Source organism: Manis pentadactyla, chromosome 7, assembly GCF_030020395.1.
Source record: "Manis pentadactyla isolate mManPen7 chromosome 7, mManPen7.hap1, whole genome shotgun sequence".
Lineage (NCBI taxonomy): Eukaryota > Metazoa > Chordata > Mammalia > Pholidota > Manidae > Manis > Manis pentadactyla.
The window spans coordinates 87,322,168-87,344,536 of record NC_080025.1 but is presented as its reverse complement, the minus strand read 5'-3'; the positions used below and the strand labels follow the sequence as shown (position 1 = coordinate 87,344,536).

General features: G+C 32.8%; 1 protein-coding gene across 7 annotated transcripts in view; it reads left to right on the top strand.

Moving 5' to 3' along the window:
* DGKB (diacylglycerol kinase beta) overlaps nucleotides 1-22,369 on the top strand; it is a 749,649-nt gene that overhangs the window by 293,633 nt on the left and 433,647 nt on the right. For all 7 annotated transcript variants that reach the window (XM_057504557.1, XM_036894568.2, XM_036894565.2 and 4 more), the window contains 2 exons: nucleotides 15,183-15,268; nucleotides 17,302-17,391. In XM_057504557.1, coding sequence (XP_057360540.1) covers nucleotides 15,183-15,268; nucleotides 17,302-17,391 — 176 coding nt within the window. The remainder of the gene's footprint in view (nucleotides 1-15,182; nucleotides 15,269-17,301; nucleotides 17,392-22,369) is intronic.

The window sequence follows — 22,369 nt, the reverse complement described above, 5'->3', positions numbered from 1 at the left end:
AATAGGTAAAATGCAGTAAAATCAAATTATTTTTTCAACAGAAACTATATACTTTTGATGTCACCAGCATGCACTGAAATAAATTGTCATTAATTTGGCCTAGTTAAACAATTAATGTCATCTTCCACTGACCTGTTTTCTCTCTATCAACCTGAGAGTAAACATTAGACCAGATGAGGTAGAGAGAAGCTCTATAAACCTTATTATATAAGCTTCTTAAAAAAAAAAACAGTATGATTAAAATAAGTCTTCTAGGTCAGTCTCAGAAACTAGAAACTAAATATTGAAATTGTCTGTACTCTCTTAAATGCTCTGATTCAAATTTATACCATCATGTCTTATGTTAAATAACTGTAGGTAAATGTAACTAATTAGCATAGGTTCCCACAGTTATATTCATCTCTTTCTTCCCTTCCCTGCTGCCTCCTATCCAGGGCCAATTTTTAAGTGCTTAGCAGTGATGTATGGAACCGCCTTTCTATAGGAGTCAGGCTCACCACGGGAATCTAGTTCAGACACTGCCTTTGTCAAACTCCAGATTCCAGAATCTAAAGGATAATAATTAGATTATTGGCTAGGTGAGCCACATGCAGGAATCTAGATAAAACCGAGCAAAAGTGAAGTCTTGTTATTAACACAGAAGCTCAATGTGGGTGGCTCTTTTTCCTGTTCTTTAATATTCTCTGAACTTCAAAGAAGTAACTCTTACTCTACAGCTCTACAGGGTGAAGGAATTGTATGTTTAAAAGCTAAGCCATTCCAAGACCCCTTCAGTTCCACCCAAGTGAATCCAGGATTTGCCTGTATTTTATACTTACATACAATGCTTACTGACCCAGCTAATTATAAGCCTATGTGTCTTCATTGACTGTTCTGTAAAATGGGAAAACCAGTACCTGCCTCATAGAACAGCTGTGAAATTAAATGGGATGATGCTTATGAAGCATATAAAAATGTGCTCACTCCATAATATGTCTTCAATTAATTTTTATGTGTATTATTTGTACATATTTGTACAAATATTATTTGTAATATTAACAAATAATAACATGACCACTTTGTAGCTCTTTGTAAATACATTGCAATAATATTTATTTTAGCTTTGTTTTCTCGTTTTATTTTTTTCTACTCCACTTTAAATATATATTACATGTTCCCTTTCACTCTTTCAATTTTAGACATTCTATTATCCTCTAATCTATTTTAATATATTGAAAAAATAAAAGTACTTGTAAAAATTCACACTACAATGAATGTTATTAGAAAAACAAGTTAAAGTCACCAGTTCGAGCACTAATATTCCTGAGGGATTAAAATCGCAAATTGTTTGTATATATCCTCTCAGAACTTCTTCTATAAACATGAAACCTAATGTTTGTATATATGTATTAGGTATATTAGGTATACATATATAGAAACACACATGGTATAGATAGATTTTTTTTTATATAACTTGGAGTATAGTTATTTTATTACTCTGAAACTTCTCTTTTTTAATCAAAAGCATATGGTGAGTATTATTTGAGTTCAGTAGATACTGATCTGTTTGATTATTTTTAAAAGGTACCTAATGTTCCTTAGTTTTATTAACTATTCCTTTACTGATAAACATTTAGATGGTCGGTGCATTTGAATTATTACCAAATTTAGTAAGTTAACATCAATTTATCTGTTTTTTGAAAGCATATTCTAATATTTTCATAGCATAGATTTATATAAGTAAAATTGCTTGATTGGGGATATTTTTTAATTTAATTATGGCAGGTTCTGCCAAAGTGCTATACAAAAATGTTGTATTGAATTATAAACCCAGAAGTATATAATGCTTTTTTCCCACAACCTCCTTTATATTGGCTATCTTCAGTAATTTCTACTTTTTTCTAATGTGATAGGTATACTTATCCTTGCCATTTTTATTTGCATGTCTGTCATGTTGTAAAGTTGAATATGGTCTTAATTAGATTTACATTTTTATAAGCAGCAGAAATATACCCTGGCTTTTTATCCAAAATAAAGTTTACTGGGAAATTATGAAGTTGCTCATAGAATTAATAGAAAAAAGAAGAACTTGTTTCAGTAAAGATAGGGATTAGAACAGTCTGAAGAAACAGAATAGCAGTAATATCAGGGTAAATGTACTGCTGGGAGGAATTGATTCTAGTTGCATTAGGTATTCTTATTTCTCTGCTCAAGATTTATATTCCAGGAGAAGCATTGGTCTATCTGGTTTCTCATACCATAGCCTTGATTAGTTTGGGATGGGACATTTTGGTTGACAGTTCTGTTGACTGTATCTAAATGGTTTGTTTCCTCAAAGACCAATGAGGATGCTGTCACCTGAGGCTGAAAGATGTGGGTGGACTAAACAGTAGTTACTTATCACAGTCCAACCACTTGTCAATATCCATTCTTTTCTGAACACATAAATTGAAAAATTATGTCAGTTAGGATATGGCTACTGCTGAATAAATAACTGAAAACAGTCGCTTCCTCCTAAAATGTAGAAAACTCAGTCTCATATAGTTACTATATCCAGCTTCAAGTCCTGGTTCTCTGGAAATGACTACTTTCTCTTCTCTATCCTACCATTTAGTCTCAATGTGCAAAAATGTAATGAGAAAACGTAACTACAAATATGAACTGGTTAAATGATTTCAATGATATGAAGAATGAAACACTTGTAAAGTCTATAGTCCTGGTTTTGCGACTGGTTCAATGTGTAGCTGAAACCTAAAACATTTCTTCTGCCTTTGTGTCAGAGATTTTTACCCAGTACAATGACCTATTTTGTAGTGACTTTTGTAGTATTGTTTGTATAGGACTGTATTAGTTTTTTATTTATCTTTTCTGGTTAGGCACAGTGCTATACAACAGTATTTGTGCTTCTTTCAAATATTTCCATGTCTCCTCCCAGGCACTTGATTTTATTTTACTTCCTTTAACTCTAGATATTAAGAGTGGTCATAGGGCTTCTTCTTTCTTTCACAATAAACTATGGGCAGAAAGTGGACTTTCCCCTTTCTTTTCCTTTGCCACACTAACCAGCAGTAATCTGAATATTGGCTGTTTTGTTAGCTTGGATCACAGAGTGAAGACAGGGAGAGAGAGAACCCCACTTACCCATGATCAAATAAGGCCAAACCAACAGGTGCTCCAAAGAAGCATTTTTTTCTTATATATACTAAACTATGCAAAGCATACGCTCTTTTATTTGCTCATTTTCCTTTTGATTTATTTGTCCTGTTTATGTTCATTTTAAGACCCCATTGCCTAAACATTAACATCATCATTTTGTATATGTTGCAAATGTTTTCTTCTAGTTTGTTCTGTGTGCTTTCAGTTCATATATTTTCTTTTTTTTTTGTCCATATAAATATTTAAAAATTTTCATCTGCCACTTCTATGTATGGAATGATTTCTCTATTTTATATGCTGTGGAAAAGCCTTTCTTCAAGTCAAGATTATTAAATGTTCCTGTATATCTTCTTTTATTACTTTTGCATTTTATTTTAAATTTCTGACCTGTAATCTTTAAGGATTGCATTTTTTTCTTAGACAGATATGGACTAAGTAGGGATAGAACATATTTCTCCCATCACATTGAAACTTAGTTGTCCCCAAAAAGCTATTCATTCATATACTATTCCACCTCTGATTTGACATATTTCATAAATGATGAAATGATATAAAAGTTAGAGTATTGTTGCCCTTTGCTTTATTGATCTGTTTGTTGATTCTTATAATAGACCAGTTTATATACTTTAACTCCTTAATTATTCTCTCAAAATTCAATGTCAGTGACTCTCCCCAATATGTTAGTCTCTCAAGTTTTAAAAAAATGAGTTTGCATAGATTTCCTTTGAATTTCTAGTTTCATTTTAATTACTATGAGAATGCTCTCTTTCTATCCTGTACCAATACCCACACTGTGTCCCCAGTAACAGACCTACACTTCTATTAGAAAGCTCTTGATCCTGTTATTATCCTGGAGGCAGCTGCCACAGGTAGCTGCTCTGAATGGAGACACTGACCAGGTTCTGCTGTAATCCTTCACTTCATCCCATGGCTAACCTGCTCACCTGGCATGACTCCTGCCATCCCTGGTTTTAGCTCTGCTCTCCCTAATCCTGGGTCTGTTGGGAGATTTACTTTCGCCATGGTTCCCTTACTAGTGTTTTGCTTTGTAAATTGTTTTATCCTGTAATGTCTCCCTACTAATCTAGTACTCCTGATTTAGTTTCATCACCATTTCTGGTGTATTACTTTTCCACTGCACTATAGATGTATTTAATACATATGTGTATATGTGTATATATGTGTGTATATATATATATATATATATATATATATATATATATATATATATTTATCTGTCAACTTGAGCCTGTACATGTTCATTCTTTTTTTTCCCCATTTTTCTGTAGTACACAGAATTTTTAAACATCCTTTTGTATGCATCTCTTTACTCATTCTATCTCTCTTTCTTTTCTAACACTTGTTTATAGAGTAGAAGCTTTTCTTCCTGTATTGAAACTATGCTAATCCCTAGTGTGAATTATCTAGTAAATACCAAAAAACTGTGGTCATTTCCCTTTTAATCTTTGTTTTCAAGGAAGGCAGAAATGGTTTGTTTCCATTATATCTTGTAATATAAATTTTCTCTGAATCTGACTGTTCTATTTAATGATGTCTGACACTAGAGTCTGTGTCATAGAAGTTGATCATTCCTATTGATGCTTATTGTGATATAATTGAATAAATTATTTGGAGGTATAAAATATTTGGAAAAGAGGAAATATATATATTTTTCTCTGGTCTTCATAGAACAATCAGGTTTTTATGGCTTCACACATTAAAATTAACATGCACATCTCTAGCTGTGGACAGTGTAATCCACATTGTTGAATAACAGTGCAACAACTAAGTAAAGAGAGAAATGATAGCTTAACAATAACAACAACAAAAGCAATAATAATATAAATTGATCCAGCATACATTTATCCGGTGCCTCAGATAACAGAAACCAGTCATAGCATTGCCAATTGACTTTGAACAAAACAGATAATTCTTCCACATACACAGGCATGAATTATTCAGTTATTTGGATGATTCTAGAGTCAACAAGAAACTACTGGAAAACAAATAAAGCTCAAATCTTATGTCACTAAAATAATGAAATTCCTTCAAGTGTCTCTGGGTAATACTACTCTAATAACCTTTTTCCAGGTTATTTCTCTCTCTGACATTTAAAACTCTACCATTCACTATGTAAGAATTTGTTCTCCATGTAAGAACTTGTTTGTTATGCCTCAGAAGATTGGAGACTGACGAAAATTAGGCTTGGGGTGGATTAATGATTGTGCATTGAGCATTGACTCCCCTATACAGAATTTTATTGTCGTTAACAACCATTTGATCAATAAATATGAGAGATGCCCTCACACACAAAAAAACAAAAAAACTCTGCCATTCAAGAGCCAAACAAGTTTAAGGTAATTTAATATTGAAATAATCAACCTACAGAAATCTTCAATTTGATCTTTTTTTTCATCTCTTCATAAAAATATTATTCAAAATTTTCATATGAAAATCTAATAAAATCTTTTTAAAAATTTAAAGAATATCAGGTAGCTACTTAATGGAATTGTTCATATCCTCCTTGACTTCCTTTGCTGTTCTCTCAGTTGATGTGTGCTCTCTCTCCTCCTAAATGTTCACCTTCTGCTCTGGGTCTCAGCTCCTCTTGTTTCTTTGACACTTCATGCGTTATATCTACCCCCTCATTATTACATCTTGAGCTATTCCTATTCCACTGACTATCTCAAGTGTGTGAGCTCTCTTAATATATAAGCACACTGCATTAGAATGATTTTATTAGTTTATGAAAGCAACTGCAATGACTAAAGTGTTACGATAAGCACAAACTACAATAGGAATGGATAGAGGAGAGGTTTAAAACCGAAGGAAATGTAAACAAATAATTCCTAGATCATTGCAGAGTTGCAAAAAATGAGTAACATGTAAAATTGGTGAAGTTCCTTTTTTTAATTTGAAAAATCTGTGAGCAAATATAAAACTACTTGCCTTCTGATCCCTTTGGTTCTCTTCATAACTAAATTCTTAATAAAATGAACTGTTTTTCCACTTCTCCATCTCCTCTTCAGTGTAGTTGGGGTTTTTACTCTACTCTCCATTGAGACTACTATTGTTATTAATAAATTTATAGGCGTGAAATAAAGTCTTGGCTAATTTCACCTTTCTTAAAAGTCACTTCTCCCTTGAATATTAGGAAATCATTGTCTCCTATCTCTGGATTTACTTCTGGTTACATATATGCATACATCCTCCATAGCCCATCCCTTGAATGTCATGTTTTCTTAGAATCAGAATTCCATTCATTTCATGTGCATATTCTTCCTTAGTTTTATAATAATAAAATAACAGTGAATTGTCAGGTATGGGCCAGAGATTTTGCAGAATACAACCTTTTGAGTGGGCCATTCTCTCTATATGCAGATGAGAAAAACCTGTGATTTAAGTACTTAAAAAAATAACTTGGTTAAGGTTTTAATCTCTAAAAGAACAAATCCATTTCTGTTTTGCTCCAACATGATCCTTCTAGCCTGCCTTTTATGTTTCCTTTTCTTACTCCCTTTCATGATTTTGATCAATTGTATATTTTGCTATCCAGTATATTTTGTATCAAGGATTGCTTCTGAATATTGCCATCTGTCTCAAATCCCACAGAGACTTATTTAACTACTTAGGCACCATTTCCATGCTAGTGTTTCATAGGTATCTCAAATTTTGCAAATCTAATACTAGTTTTTTCACCCTTTTCAAACTTGCTCACTGATGAATCCCTAACTTGATGAATGGAAAGGCCATTCACTTTCCCTTTCTCTCTGACAATGCATTATTTCACTCTGTCCAGAATTTCTCATCTAAGCACTTTCCACGTGCCCTATATCCACCCTCCTTATATATATTGACCCTTCAGTCAGTTCCTCTTCTTGCCTGTCTCCCAATTCATCAGAGAATTAACTTTACCACAGCTTCAAAATTCAAGTGTCTTCACTTTCATTAAGCCAACCCTGATATCTCTCTACTTAATTTGCATGATCTGCTCCCAAAGAATATCCTATAAGCGACCTAGACTGTGTATTTTTTTGTCTGCCTTCTCAATTGAGCCAGTGAGATACTTGAAGGTAAGGACTTAGTTTTACTTTGAATATCTGGACTCCAACCCAGTGCCTGTACAGAGTGGTAGTTAATAAATGCATATTAAATAAGTGAACTGCCATGTCATCTATAAAGTTATGTTTCTAGATATATGTATTTTTCATTAAACATACCTCTCTTTCTTAGGCACTTAGCATTTATAGCATTTGATCCTAGTCAAAGTATTTTTTTTTCCCTCTGTATGTAGAGGTCTAGCTTTATTTCCTAATGCAAAATACCTTATTACTTCACATTTAAAGTTAACTTGGTGGAATGATCTGATGCATATAAAGTAAAAACTCACCCTAATTACTAATAATACAAGCATTATGATGAAGAATGGATGAGTAGATTTACCAGACAGACCCAAGCAACCTAATTGCTTCTGCTGCTGAATTTCAGGGGTTAATTTTAGACTGTATCCTTTGGGCCACAGACTATTTTCCAATTTGAAATATTAAGAAAAAGCATGAGTTGTTTGTTCCAAGTTAACTTCTTTGAAAGATCAAGAAATATGTGTAATTTCTGGTTAAATTAAAACTATTTTTCACTTCATGCTTCACTTAAAATGTTTCAGTCCTTTCTACTTATATGGTAGTCACATAACTTACAAACTTAATAGAAATACTCCTAATAGCATTTCCAGCTATGTACATACATTAGTACACATAACAGATATATATATATACACACATTAGGACTTTGAGGGATGGAGACATATGTACATGACCATAAACTTGACTGCATATTTGTAGCACTAAAAGTAATAGGTAAATACTGAGTTGCAGAAAACTCTTAGATTTACAGTTGAAAGAAAAATGACTATAAAAAGGTTGTTGTAAGTTCTTCATTGACTTGGCTTTTAACTACTAATTTATGTTTATATATATTTAAAACAATCTAAAAATGTTGCTATTTTCCACATACCAGAATAAATTTATATTTTAAAGTAAAATCTTTATAAAAATATTTTACTATAATAATGAAGTAAATATGACTTGAAATAATTTGATATTCCTTTTAACACATACATTTTCTAGGAATGATGTGCTCTGGTCAAAAAGGGACAACTATTTAGACCACATTACAGAGCCTATTGCTTACTTCTCCTTTTTAAAACATTTCATTCTTCAGGGGCTATTAAAGTTATTTAATGAGATAACATCAGAGGTTTCCCAGGAGTAAATATTCTCTCATTTTCTGCTTCTCTTTCTCTCCTTGACATTTCTCTCTGCTTTTCTACCTTTCTCTGTCCCTCCTTCTCTTCTCTGAGATTTCCAGAGTGAAATTAAAGTTTCAATTATTAATGGCTCTCTGGGATATATATTTTCTTAAATACTCTAAAAGTTACTTCTGCCTATGATGTAACAACAGTAGAGTAGAATGGACTTATAATAATGAGTCCAAATTACTTTTTTTTATAACTATTGCACTTATGTAAATGAAATGTCATCTCATACAAAACAGTATAAATTAATCTTCCATGCAATGTTTTCAAAAGACTACCTCTATTTGTTGAAACAGGTACATTTTCTAGATTACCCAATCTTAATAATCTATTGGTAAAATAGAGTACATATATGAGATAGAAGGATATGGTTAGAATTAGTTTTATCTTAAGTTGAAATGATGGGGGATACACATTACAATTGATGAGTCATCACTTTGAAGCTGATATTTATGAAGATTCACAGAAAAAGATGAAACATAACCCTACCTACTTTCTAATAAATAATATAGAGGAAACAGGAGGACATAGTTGCTTCATGTGTAGATTTTTCAAAGTGGCTGTAGCATCAATAATAATATCAGTAATACCAAAGTATGTAGAGATGCAGTCCAGGTATTAGGAACAAGGTGGAGAGTATTAGGAATTGGTTTTCTAGATAGAAATATAATTTCAAAAAAATAGCAACATCACACTCCATTCAGCCTGATTTTAGTGAAGCAATTGTGAAGCCAGCTACTTTTGTAACTGTAATAATATGCAACTGTGTACATGCAGGTGTGACTATTAATTGAGCTGAATAATAATAGATAAGTATACTTGTTTCTGACTCAAAATGCTTTAATCAGAATATAGACCTTTCTTTTGGCAAGCTATGGAAGTAAATTATTTTTTCTAAACAAAGAAGAGAAAAGAAAGGAGAGGAGTTGATGACATGATAAAGTCCTACTTAATCCTTTCACCTTGTGTTTAATGCAAAGAAATATATATATGAATATTACTCTGCATTATGCTAACAGTATGAATCTCACACTGGTTTCCTCTAATTATCAATTAATATAATTTTATAATTTAATGTGTAATATGTACACTGTTTAATAACTATATATTTATTTTTGTATGTCTAATCTGATTTCTGATACATGAAAATTATATATAAAAGGCAGTATCATTTATTTTTGCTGAGTAATAAAATGTGACATTGGAATAAAGAAATTCCTGCACATTGTCATTTAAAAAATCTGATTATAAAACACTCTCCAAGATTATAGAATCACTACTGCAGTTTTTCTTTTTTCTTTCTTAAAAAGTTTTCCAGGTGTGCTTTTTAAATATTACTGTCAGGTACAAATCAAAACTTCCTGAATTTTCTCTATCAGTTTTATCTTAACCCTTATTAAAAATGCAAAGTAGATTTCTGATTCTAGATGAAATATCTAGATTTTCTTTTTATAATCTCATCACCCACTTTTCTTTTAGGGTATTCTATGGTGGTGGCTCTTGAGCAAATGTCATAAAAAAGCATTTGACCTGTACATTAACATAGGATCCCTTTCAAATTTAGGTATTGTAGATAAATAGCAAATGTTTTAGGAGATAATTAATGAGCTACATTGAAGATTCAGAATTTATTTATCTGCTTTATAAATCATTTTAAGTTTTAATTTCAATAATTTTTCATTAAAATAGCATAAATTGGAGCCATGCATGATTATCTCATTGGAAAAGTGTCTATATTTACTAATTCTGCAAGTGTAAATAAAGTAAAGTATAAATAAAATATATTTACTAATTCACCTACCTCTGAAATCAGTAGGTGAAAAGTATAGTACACAGTACTGAAGTTTCTACAAACAGGACTCTTAACCTGGTGCTCTCATTCTCCCCATTGTTAGGATGACCTCTGAAGTGGGAGCCTCACTTCTGCTGACCTTTATAGCATAATGGGTAAAAAGTCAATTCTTACTGAGAGCCCTGCATTTTGGCTCTTGCCAAGTGTCTTGGATTTGCTTGTTCTCAAGAGGTAAACTTGCTATTTACCTCTGCGCTTTCTGTCCACAGTGCCCTAAGCAGGTCCCCCTGTAGTTCACTGTCTACAGTTTCAGACTGGAGATGGGAGAACTCTCCACTGTCCCTCCAGCTTTGCTGGTGGGACATCTTCTTTGTGACTATTTTGCCACAACACTGGGGTGGAAGAGGATGAGAAGATAGAGGAGTGACATGCTAAACTATAAATATATAATACTTTTAGTGAAGGAGAAAATAATTAGCAATAACCTGTGGCTAGGGCAATGTAATTTGCATAAAAATATTTCTGAAAAAAAGCTCAACCAAATAGGTGGTTTTAATTCCATTTTAAAGATAAGGAAACTGGGGCTAAGAATGATGAAATAATTTTCCAAGGCTACTATTAAGTGAAGGAATGGAGTAAGTAATGAATGAATCTCTAGGGAAGAGTGGATTGAGTGGTTTTAAGAGGTTCAGATAGGTCAATTTTCAATCCATTTAGCAATTCATTTACAGAGAGTAAGCTGGTCTGACAGTCAGATGGGGTTTATGTTTGGGGGTAGGATGCTGCTGAAGAAGCAATGATGACAATTTTAAAAGAAAACAAGGATGAATAACAGATGAAACATCATCATGGAGTAGAAGAACAATGGTGAGTGAAATGGATGGTTAGGCTTTCACCAGAACAACCAGCCCTACAGTAAACGTGTCAGCTACTGGTGTAGTTTGAAAAGCTTTTGAAGGCTTCAGTGACACAATGTTTGAAAACTTAGAAGACAGCCAAGTTAATATTGAAACATAACTAGCAAATTCTGATTCAGGAAGAATTTTTTTCCAATAATTCTAAAGGAATTGAAACTATTTCCTTTAAAACTATTTAAAAAAAAAAACGACTCACCAAAAATTGGATAGTTTATATGCAAGGGCCACCAATTTTAAGGAACTTCCAAAATTAAATAAGTGCTTCCAAAAAAGTAGAAAAGGAGGGCACATTCTGCAACTTCTTTCATGAGACAGAATGATTTTGATAAAAATTTGAGGTGGTATCAGAAAGAAAAATAGTAAGTCTATTGTATTCATGAATATAAATGCAAAATGTCAAAATATTAGCAAGCCAAATACAATTCTCTATAAAAATATTGTCCAATTTGGGTATATGGAAGGATCATAAGAATGTTTTAATAGTACAGAAATATATAAATATGTATTTCTACATTACTAATTAAGATCAAGCATATCAATTTCTCAAAATCTGTAGAAAAAATTTAACATTGATTCATAGTAAAAATGTTTGCTGTAGTAGAAATGTAAGGAAACTTTATTAACCTTATAACTGGTGTCACTCAGGAAAAGAAAATACATGTAACAAACATCATCCTAAATAGGGAAATTTTGGAAATATTCCATTTAGATTCAGGAAGGAAATATGGATCTTCTCTGTGAATACTCCCATTTAGTAATGTATTGTACCTCTGGTCAGCATAATAAGACAGGGAAATAAAAAGTTATGAGGACTGGCAATCACTAATAGCAGCATTGTTATTAGAATATGATAAAATTGTTTACAGAGAAACCGAATGAATCTACAAACAAAATATAGGCAACAGGAAAAAAAGATTAATGTGGCTACTTATAAAGTCAATATATAAAAATCCAATATATTTTATATACACCAGCAACAAAACATTAATACTAAAAACAATTTAAAAATATTAGAAATACCAACACAAACTGTAAAAGAGCCAAGAGTAAATCTATAAAATAGATTCAGGACCTGTAACCAGAAAATTTAAACTTCTGTTGCAGAACAGTAAAGAATATCTAAATAAATTGAATAATCCTATATTCATGGATGAAGAAACTTAATATTTTACAGATGTTTTTTTCCCTAAAATTGATCTAAAAGCTTAATGGAATTCCAATCAAAATCATGGTTGGTTTTTATTTGCTTTATTTTTCATTTTTATGGAATATGCAAGTTTAACTTTAAAATGTGTATAGAAAAGCAAGAAGGAATAATAGCCTAGATTCATCGTGCTCTATGAGATATAGACTTACTATAAAGCTATAGCAATTATAAGAGTGTGGTACTGGTGTAGAGATGGACAAATTCATGAATCAAATAGAAATGGTCCAAAAAGAAGTCTGATTTATGATGGAGTTTGCAGTGTAGAAAGTTGAATTATCCAATAAATAAAATGATGGATTAAAAAATAAAGTGAAAAATTGTTGCATAACAGCCAAAAGGAAAGAAGGAGGGAAGGCTAAAGTGCTAGACACTTATAAAGAGATTGATAAATTTGAGTACATTGAAACTAGATCTTGTTCATTAAAATACACATTGATTAAATAAAAGAAAAATCAACTTGTAGAAGATATTTGGAAAAATAAAACAAAATGATGAAAATTAACACATAAGGAAGTTTTACAAATCGATAAGAAAATAAAATGAGTAAAGAGGTAAATGGCATGAACAGGCATTGCATGGAAGAGGAAACACTTGAAACTAAGAAGTGTTAAGAAATTAAGAAGTGTTAGAGGATGAGCTCAACCACATTTTTACCTGCATTGCTAATGAGTGTATGCAGTGGTATAATTTCCTTGGGAAACAAAAGTTCCATATTAAGTATACTCAGCTCTGAAAGTAGCCACTGCTCATGAGTACTAGGAAATGTATCTGATAATGCAATTTTGTAAATACTTAAACTAACCTTTCCAAATGTCAGCGTGAATTGAAAAATGGCTTATTCACATATATGGGTTTTAACAGTAGAAATAAAATAACTTCAGATAGTCGTGGAGAGAACTGCACCTGCCATGTGTATGAATCTTAGTATCAGTGCTAAGTGGAAAAAGCAAAAAACAAGCAACACCTTGCTGGCATGCACACGATAATCCAGTATTCAGAATAGTGGTCACCTTTGTGCATGAGGAGGAGGGGTGCTGTAGGAAAAGAGCACAGGGGTTTATGTAATTGGAAAGGCTCCACCCTTGGAGTGGGCAATTGGTATATAGGCATTTATATTATACGTAATTTAAGCAAACCAATAAGTACTAGACTTGAAAATACTGCAACATCTAACAAAATGTAAATAACCACAGTATAATATGTAAGGAAATTCATGAACATTCATTTTATAAATATTCATTGTTCTTATTATCAGATGGTGAGGTTTTAGTTTTTATACATTTCTATTATACAGTTTGTATTACTTTAACAAAACATTTTTTTAATAATGCTAAGTGAAATGAACAATATCATTCATATATAGAGTTTATAAGATAATAATAAAAGAAAACTCAGTGGGAAAAGGGGCAAAGCTTTGAAGATGCAGTTCACAGAAGAGGTCACACATCTCTTGTAAGCCTACAGAAAGATACAATTAGCAGCATGAGTGTTTTTCACTATTGTTGGAGAACTATCATAAACTTGTTTTTATACAGTGTTTTGGAGTCACTAAGAAATGAACATTGATGTCTTCTACAGTGGGAGCCATTCAACCAGTAATATAATGGTGTAGTGGGACCTTTCCCTTTCAGAAGATTAACCTTCAGAGCATATGCACGCATTTACATAAATGTACTTCAAGTAATAGTTACAATACTTACTTTTTTTTATAACAGAGAAACACTACAATTAGTTAAAAAGTACATGAAAAGAAATTATTTATTTAATCATGGAATGTGCCCCTTATACAATACATTCACTTATTCTAAATCATGATGCAACACTATCTGCTGACACAAAGATCTCTGACATTTTTAAATTAAAAAAATGCCTACAAATATATTAACAGAATATTTCATAATCCTATTCATGTTAAAAATATGTGTGCAATAATTGTTTTATGTGTACATTCATATATGTAAATAAACAGAAACTTTTCTTGGATGATTGCCTAATATATTATTACTAGTGATTATCTCTGGGGCAAGGGAGGTGGAGACATATTACAAGTATTTTTGTCCTGTTTCAATTCTTTTATTGCAAGGAAATAAGCAGAAATGACTGTGTTACTGACTGCATTACCTGCCTTTGTAATTTTCCTCAGATAGTTGCATTAATCAGCAAGCTTCATGCAGTAGCATAGCAGTAGAGACTGCAGGCATTTATTGCAGCCCACCCAGCAATTAGACTTGAGTGATCTGGGCAGCAAACACTGCAGACCCTGTCAAAAGATTAGGGGAAACCTGGCACCTATTTGAGGATTGGAAGTCAGAAGGAAACATTGAAAGGATTTCTAGAACCCCAAATGCAGCCTGATCAATTCCTCCCGGTAATGGAGAACAGCAGAAAACTCTCAGAGACATACTTAGCTCCCTAAGAGTCACATTTAAATAATTATTCAAAAGATAACTTTTGGTTAATCAAAACATTAAATGAAACAATGTAGTATATGTCACTCTGGATTATGCACATTATATCTGGGGAATATCATAATGAAAATTATTATAATTTATTTTTTAAACTATAGATTGATAAAATGTATTTATTATAGAATCTCAAATATTTAATTAAAACATCTTTAAATTGAAACAATTATTTTATTTTAGAACAGTATCCTAGGTAAGAATTTAATATTTTTCAATGAAATCATTGGAATTATTTGACACCTTTCATAAAATTAAAATGTATTTCATTAAATGAAATCCTGAGAATGAAAAACTAAACAAAGCCCTAACTTTATAATAATCAGTCATATGCCATAACATGCTTATTTTTCAGGTTAAACTTTTTCCGTGATGTTCCTGATTTCAGAGTGTTAGCCTGTGGTGGAGATGGAACCGTGGGGTGGATTTTGGACTGCATAGGTAACGAAGACACATATTTAATGTGGCTGGGGTTAACAGTGGTAACCTTAAATTGTGTAAATTTTGTTTATTTATATACTTAATGCATTGATATCTTTGGATGCTACCGTGACTTAATTGGTTATTTGGCATGTTGCACACTATTTACTGGTTTAATTTATTCTTCTATATTCCAAATTTTAATTGACAAAATAGTTTACAAGTATCTAGAAATCCTTCTTTTCTAATCCATTTCTCATGGAATTTACTAAACTCTCAAAGTTATTTTCAAATTGTGCTCTACAAAATCCATTTGGTTCCTTGCCCTGGAGAGGGAGCCAAAGAAGTTTTTAGCATTTGTGATGAAGTCTGTGTCTCATAGTTCTTACTTTGTTTAAGCATGGAGCCTCAAAACCTTACCTTCTTTGCACATGTATGTCATCATCTATCATTATCATCATCATAGCAATTTTTATTTTTCATGGACTAATAGGCCTTGTGTAAAGGTTTTTACTCCATTCCTCTTAATTATCACAACTCTGTGACATAGTATTGATAATCCCATTTCAGAGATAGAGAACCTAAGGCATGAAGAAGTTAAATAATTAGAACAAAATCTTATAGCTGTTAATTGACTGCTTGATTGAAGATAAAAGGTAAATATGTATCACAAGAAAAGCTTGATAAATTTAGAAAAATAATCTGGTGTTTTAGAGGCAGTAAACTGTCAGAACTTACTACTAATTCACAAAATAGATCATGAATTGCCCTTTATTAAATAAATGCAAAACAAATATTCATGTATTTAGTTCTCATTCCATTTTATTGTACTGAACAATTATTTGTTAAAAACAGACCCTTTCACAAAAAGAAAGAATTGATTTAAAGAAGTTTTGCTACCTTTATAAATTGAAGTAAACTTTTATTTAGTCAGAATGCAGGTGAGAATATTCTCATCATAAATGCAGAAATATTTAAATTAAAAATGAATATATGTCAGTATACTTTTCATAAGCATCTAACAACTTTAATCTACAAACATTTGTAAAAAAAGAAATAGTGAAGATTGTGCTCTTCGGTCTTCCAGTAGAAGATGTAAATAGTATTAATATGCTTTGTTTAGGAGAAAATCAGAATTCAGGAATTGTAAAATTTGATGAGTTTCTTGAACAGTGTCTGAGAATTTGTGAGTTTTAGGGAAAACAGTGGACTATTGTTGGTTTGTTTTACCTCCTGAATCTAAGTCTTAGCTATTGCACTGTGGCCCATCCTTAAATAATCTATTCCCTCCCCATTCTTACACACAGACACCTACTGACTTTGAACAATTGAGAGGGGAGAAAAATATAAAGAAAAGTAATTATGTCTGTGAGAGTCATTCAGGCCATATGATGGTTCAAACAAAAGCATATGGAATTTCAGGGCCAGAGATCTCTACTGCTCTGAACCTAAAGTACTATGTTATGAAAGTTGAATATCAAAAAAACCTGCTGATATATGAATTACCCAGCTTTTACATTGTTTCGTCTGATACAAAGTAGCACCATGGGTGGGAAAAAAAAAATGACATTGTTAGCATTTTCCTAGCTTTTAGAATTCCACTGTTTTCAAAATATTTTATACCTTAAAGTAAAATGTACCTAGAGTTGATGTTGCAAAAGGACTTACAAAGAATCTCAACCCGTTCACTCTGGTGACATCCCTGTATGAATATTCCTATGCTGCATATACTGGCATCCTTGAGAATTTCAATGGAGTTAAATCAAATTCACCACAATTTCCAACTGGGTCAAGATTTTTAAGATGCTTTCCTCAAGCATAAGTCTTGAAAATTCCTGTCACTTTGTGAATTGTGGTATTTATTAGTGTTTTTTAAATTGCAACAAATGCATACAAATTAGTTATAATTTATAAGCATATTTATCTATAAAATGTAACCTTTTCTGTTTATAAGTACCTAGTGGAATGCCTTCATTTCACACCAAGCTGTGTTTTTTACTGTTGTCCTATCTGTGGTCAAAATTTTATTTTATTTTAATCTTTCCATTCCACAGAAAAGGCTAACGTAGTCAAGCATCCTCCAGTTGCTATTCTGCCTCTTGGGACCGGCAATGATCTAGCAAGATGCCTGCGATGGGGAGGAGGTAAAACATTTAAAACAACAACGAAAATCTTTAAAAACCAGATATACAGTGAGATCATCCCCAACCCCAAAGAAACCTAGCATTTCTTAATTGATGGCAATTGCCATTTGATTTTAGCAAATGGTTGCTGTCAGATATAGAGTATATAATTTTGAACAATAGTCTGGAATACAGAAGCAAATAGTGAATATATTTATACTCAGTGCTGGGCTTTAATCTCATTCTAATTACAGAGTTGATGAGGCAGGCAAGCTCTGGTCTTAGGGTTTCTAACAAGAAGTAAGTTAAGCATGTGTTAACTCTAATGTTCAGATTTTTAATACCCTAAGTTGTGTGGTAAAATAAGAAAGAACTGAAAGGTTACTGAAAGATTTGTCCAGCAATGAATCCACTAAGTAATCATATCTTTTTTCTTAAATTAAGGTATCGATACACACTCTTATGAAGGTTTCACTTGAAAATCCTTGTGTTTACTACATTCACCCATGTTATCAAGCCCTTTCATCCCCATTTTAGTCACTGTCCGTCAGCATAGTAAGATGCCACAGAGTCACTACTTGTCTTCTCTGTGCTACATTGTCTTCCCCATGCCCCCCCCCTACACCATGTGTGCCAATCATAATACCTCTCAATTCCCTTCTCCCTCCCTCCCTCCCCCACTCCTCCCCTTTGGTAAAACTAGTACCTTCTTGGAGTTTTGGATCTGCTGCTGTTTTGTACCTTCAGTTTTGCTTTGTCGTTGCATTCCACAAATGAGTGAAATAATTCGATGCTTTTAATTCTCTGCCTTGTTTATTTAATTGAGCATAATACCCTCTGGCTCCATCCATGCTGTTGCAAATTGTGGAATCTGTATTCTTCTTATGGCTGAATAATATTCCATTGTGTATATGTTCCACATCTTCTTTATCCATTCATCTACTGATGGAAACTTAGGTTGTTTCCATATCTTGGCTACTGAAAATGGTGCTGTGGTAAACATAAGAGTGCACATGTCTTTCTGAAACTGGGCTCCTACATTCTTAGAGTAAATTTCTAGGAGTGGAATGACTGAGTCAAATGGCATTTCTATTTTGAGGTTTTTGAGGAACCTCCATACTGCTTTCCACAATGGTTGAACTAATTTAAATTACCACCAGCAATGTCCCCTTTCTCCATATCCTCCCCAGCATTTGTTGTTCCTTTTCTTTTCTATGTTGGCCATCCTAACTGGTGTGAGGTGATATCTCATTGTGGTTTTAATTTGCATTTCCCTGATGATTAATGATGTGGAGCATCTTTTCATATGCCTGTTGGCCATCTGAATTTCTTCTTTGGAGAAGTGTCTGTTCACCTCCTCTGCCCATTTCTCAATCAGGTTATTTGCTTTTTTTGTTGAGGTGTGTGAGCTCTTTATATAGTTTGGATGTCAACCCCTTATAAGATATGTCATTTATGAATATTCTCCCATACTATAGGATGCCTTTTTGTTCTGCTGATCGTGCCCTTTGCTGTACAGAAGCTATTTACTTTGATATAGTCCCACTTGTTCCTTTTGCTTTCTTTTTCATTTGCCCAAGAAGATGTGTTCAGAAAAAGTTGCCATGTTATTCAAGAGACTTTGCCCTTTGTTTTCTTCTAAGAGTTTTATGGTTTCATGACTTACATTCAGGTATTTGATCCATTTTGATTTTACTTTTGTGTACAGAGTTAGACAATAATTCAGTTTCATTCTCTTACATGTAGCTGTCCAATTTTGCCAACACTTTATTGAACAGGCTGTCATATCCCCATTGTATGTCCATGGCTCCTTTATTGTGTATTAATTGTCCATATATATGTGAGTTTGTATCAGGGCTCTCTATTCTGTTCCGTTGATCTATGGCTCTGTTCTTGTGCCAGTACCAAATTGTCTTGATTTCTGTAGCTTTGTAGTAGGGCTTGAAGTCAGGGAGCATAATCCCCCTGGCTTTATTCTTCCTTCTCAGGACTGCTTTGGCTTTTCAATCTTTTATGCTTCCATATGAATGTTAGAGTATAGTTCTAGTTCCTTGACAAATGTCATTGGTACTTTGATAGAGATTGCATTGAATTTGTAGATTGCCTTAGTCAGGATGGCCATTTTGACAATATTAATTCTTCCCATCCATAAGCATGGGATGTATTTCTATTTATTGATGTCTTCTTTAATTTCTTTCATGAGTGGCTTGTAACTTCCAGGGTAAAGGCCTTTTACCTCCTTGGTTAGGTTTATTCCTAGGTATTTTATTCTTTTTAATGCGGTTGTGAATGGAATTGTTTTCCTGAGTTCTCTTTCTGCTAATTCAACAGATTTCTGTGTATTGATTTTGTATCCTGTAACTTTGCTGAATTCAGCTGTTAGTTCTAGTAGTTTGGGAGTGAACTCATTACTGTTTATATGTACAATATTATGTCATCTGCAAGCAGTGACCGTTTAAATTCTTCCTTACGAATATAGATGCCTTTCATTTTTTTGTGTTGTCTGATTGCTGTGGTGAGGACCTCCAGTACTATGTTGAATAAAAGTGGGGAGAGTGGGCATCCTTGTCTTCTTTCCAATCTTAAAGGAAAAGCTTTTAGCTTTTCACTGTTAAGTATGATGTTGGCTGTGGGTTTGTCATATATGGCCTTTATTATGTTGAGGTACTTGCCCTCTTTACCCATTTTGTTGAGAGTTTTTATCATGAATGGATGTTGAATTTTGTCGAATGCTTTTTCATCTATGGAGATGATCATGTGGTTTTTGTTCTACTTTTTGTTTATGTAGTGGATGATGTTGGTGTATTTTCAAATGTTGTACCATCCTTACATTCCTGAGATGAATCCCATTTGATCATGATGATCTTTTTGATGTATTTTTGAATTCAGTTTGCTAATATTTTGTTGAGCATTTTTGCGTCTTTGTTCATCAGGAATATTGGTCTGTAATTTTCTTTTTTTGTGATATCTTTGCCTGTTTTTGGTATTAGAGTGATGCTGGCCTCAGAGAATGAGTTTGGAAGTATCCCCTCCTCTTCTACTTTTTGAGAAACTTAAAGGAGGATGGGTATTAGGTCTTCACTAAATGTTTGATAAAATTCAGTGGTGAAGCTGTCTGGTCCCGAGATTTTATTCTTAGGTATTTTTTTGATTTCCAATTAAATTTCATTCTGGTAATTAGTCAGTTCAGATTTTCTGTTTCTTCATGGCTCAGCCTTGGAAGGTTGTATTTTTCGAGAAAGTTGTCCATTTCTTCTAGGTTATCCAGTTTGTTAGCATATAATTTTTCATAGTATTCTCTAATAATTCTTTGTATGTCTGTGGTGTCTGTAGTGATTTTTCCTTTCTCATTTCTGATTTTGTTTGTTTTGCGTAGACTCTTTTTTTCTGGGTAGGAGTTTATCTATTTTGTTTATTTTCTTAAAGAACCAGCTCCTGCTTTCATTGATTATTTCTATTGTTTTATTCTTCTTAATTTTATTTATTCCTTCTCTGATCTTTATTATGTCCCTTGTACTGACTTTGGGCCTCATTTGTTCTTTTTTTCATAGTTTCATTAATTGTGAGTTTTGACTGTTCATATGGAATTGTTCTTTCCTGAGGTAAGCCTGTATTGCAATATACTTCCCTCTAAGCATGGCCTTTGCCACCTCCCACAGATTTTGCAGTATTGAGTTATTGTTGTCATTTGTCTCCATATATTGCTTGATCTCTGTTTTTGTTTGGTCACTGATCCTTTGATTATTTAGGAGGATGTTGTTAAGCCTCCATGTGTTTGTGGGATTTTTTGGTGTTTTTGCATAATTTATTTCTAGTTTTATAACTTTGTAGTCTGAGAAGCTGGTTGGTATAATTTCAATTCTTCTGAATTCACTGAGGCTCTTTTTGTGGCCTAGTATGTGATCTATTCTTGAAAATGTTTCATGTGCACTTAAGAAGAATGTGTATAAGTAATCATATCTTTTGACATCTACTATACACCAGGCAGTATGTTCGACACTTGGGATATGGGGTTAAGAACAGAAAACAAGGCCTGCCTTCAGAGGGGACTTAAATTCTAGAGGAATGTCAAATCATATGTAAATGTTAGTCTTCCTACTAGCAAGTAAACTGATAACCATCATAATGTAAAGGTCTCAGGAAGGAAAAGAGTAAAGGGAAAATGCTAATGGATGGGCAGTGGCCAAGCCATATGGAACTGGGGGTGTATGTTATTGGCAGAGGGGACCTCAAGTTCAATGGTCCAGAGGCAGGAAGGGACTTGACGTACTCAAGGAACTCAAAATGGAGTAGTGTGGATGGGACAGAATAAGTAAAGGAAGACTATTTCAACAGGAGGTTTTAAAATAATTTGAAATGTTACTAATAGGCTATAATTACCTGTAGATACCAAAGAAAATAAAACAAGATTTTGCTAAAGAAGCAGGCATTGAATCCTAAATATTTTTAGCATATGACCTCACTTAGAGAAGTTTGCAAAGTATCTACTCAGACAATGTGAATCTGAAGCCATTGGGGTGCTTGTTTAAATTTAGTGGCCTGACCTTTCCATAAATATGCTCAATGGAAGTCTCTTGGGGTGAGACCTGGATTGATGATATTCTTTTTAAACCAACTCTGTAAGTAATTCTGATTTACAATAAAATTTGAGAACAACTGTTCCATGAATTTCTGGTCAACTGTTGAACTCTTAAGTTGTGTGTAAGTATACTATGTGTACATGACAGACAGAATTGTGCACTAAGTTAAAACCTTGGTATATGATATATTTTCAGTTTTCATTGTGGATATAATTTAGTAAATATTAGAAAACATTGAGTTAAATCTCATAGAGTCTAAAGATAGATAATTAGATAGCACCATTGCTTATATTTACCAGTGCTTATATTTCTGTATTGATTAAAAGGAATGAACTCATATATGTGGCTTTTTGTGTATTCCTCAGGAAAATATTTTTGATATTTGAAGATTGTTTATTTTGTTTACAAATTTCCAAATG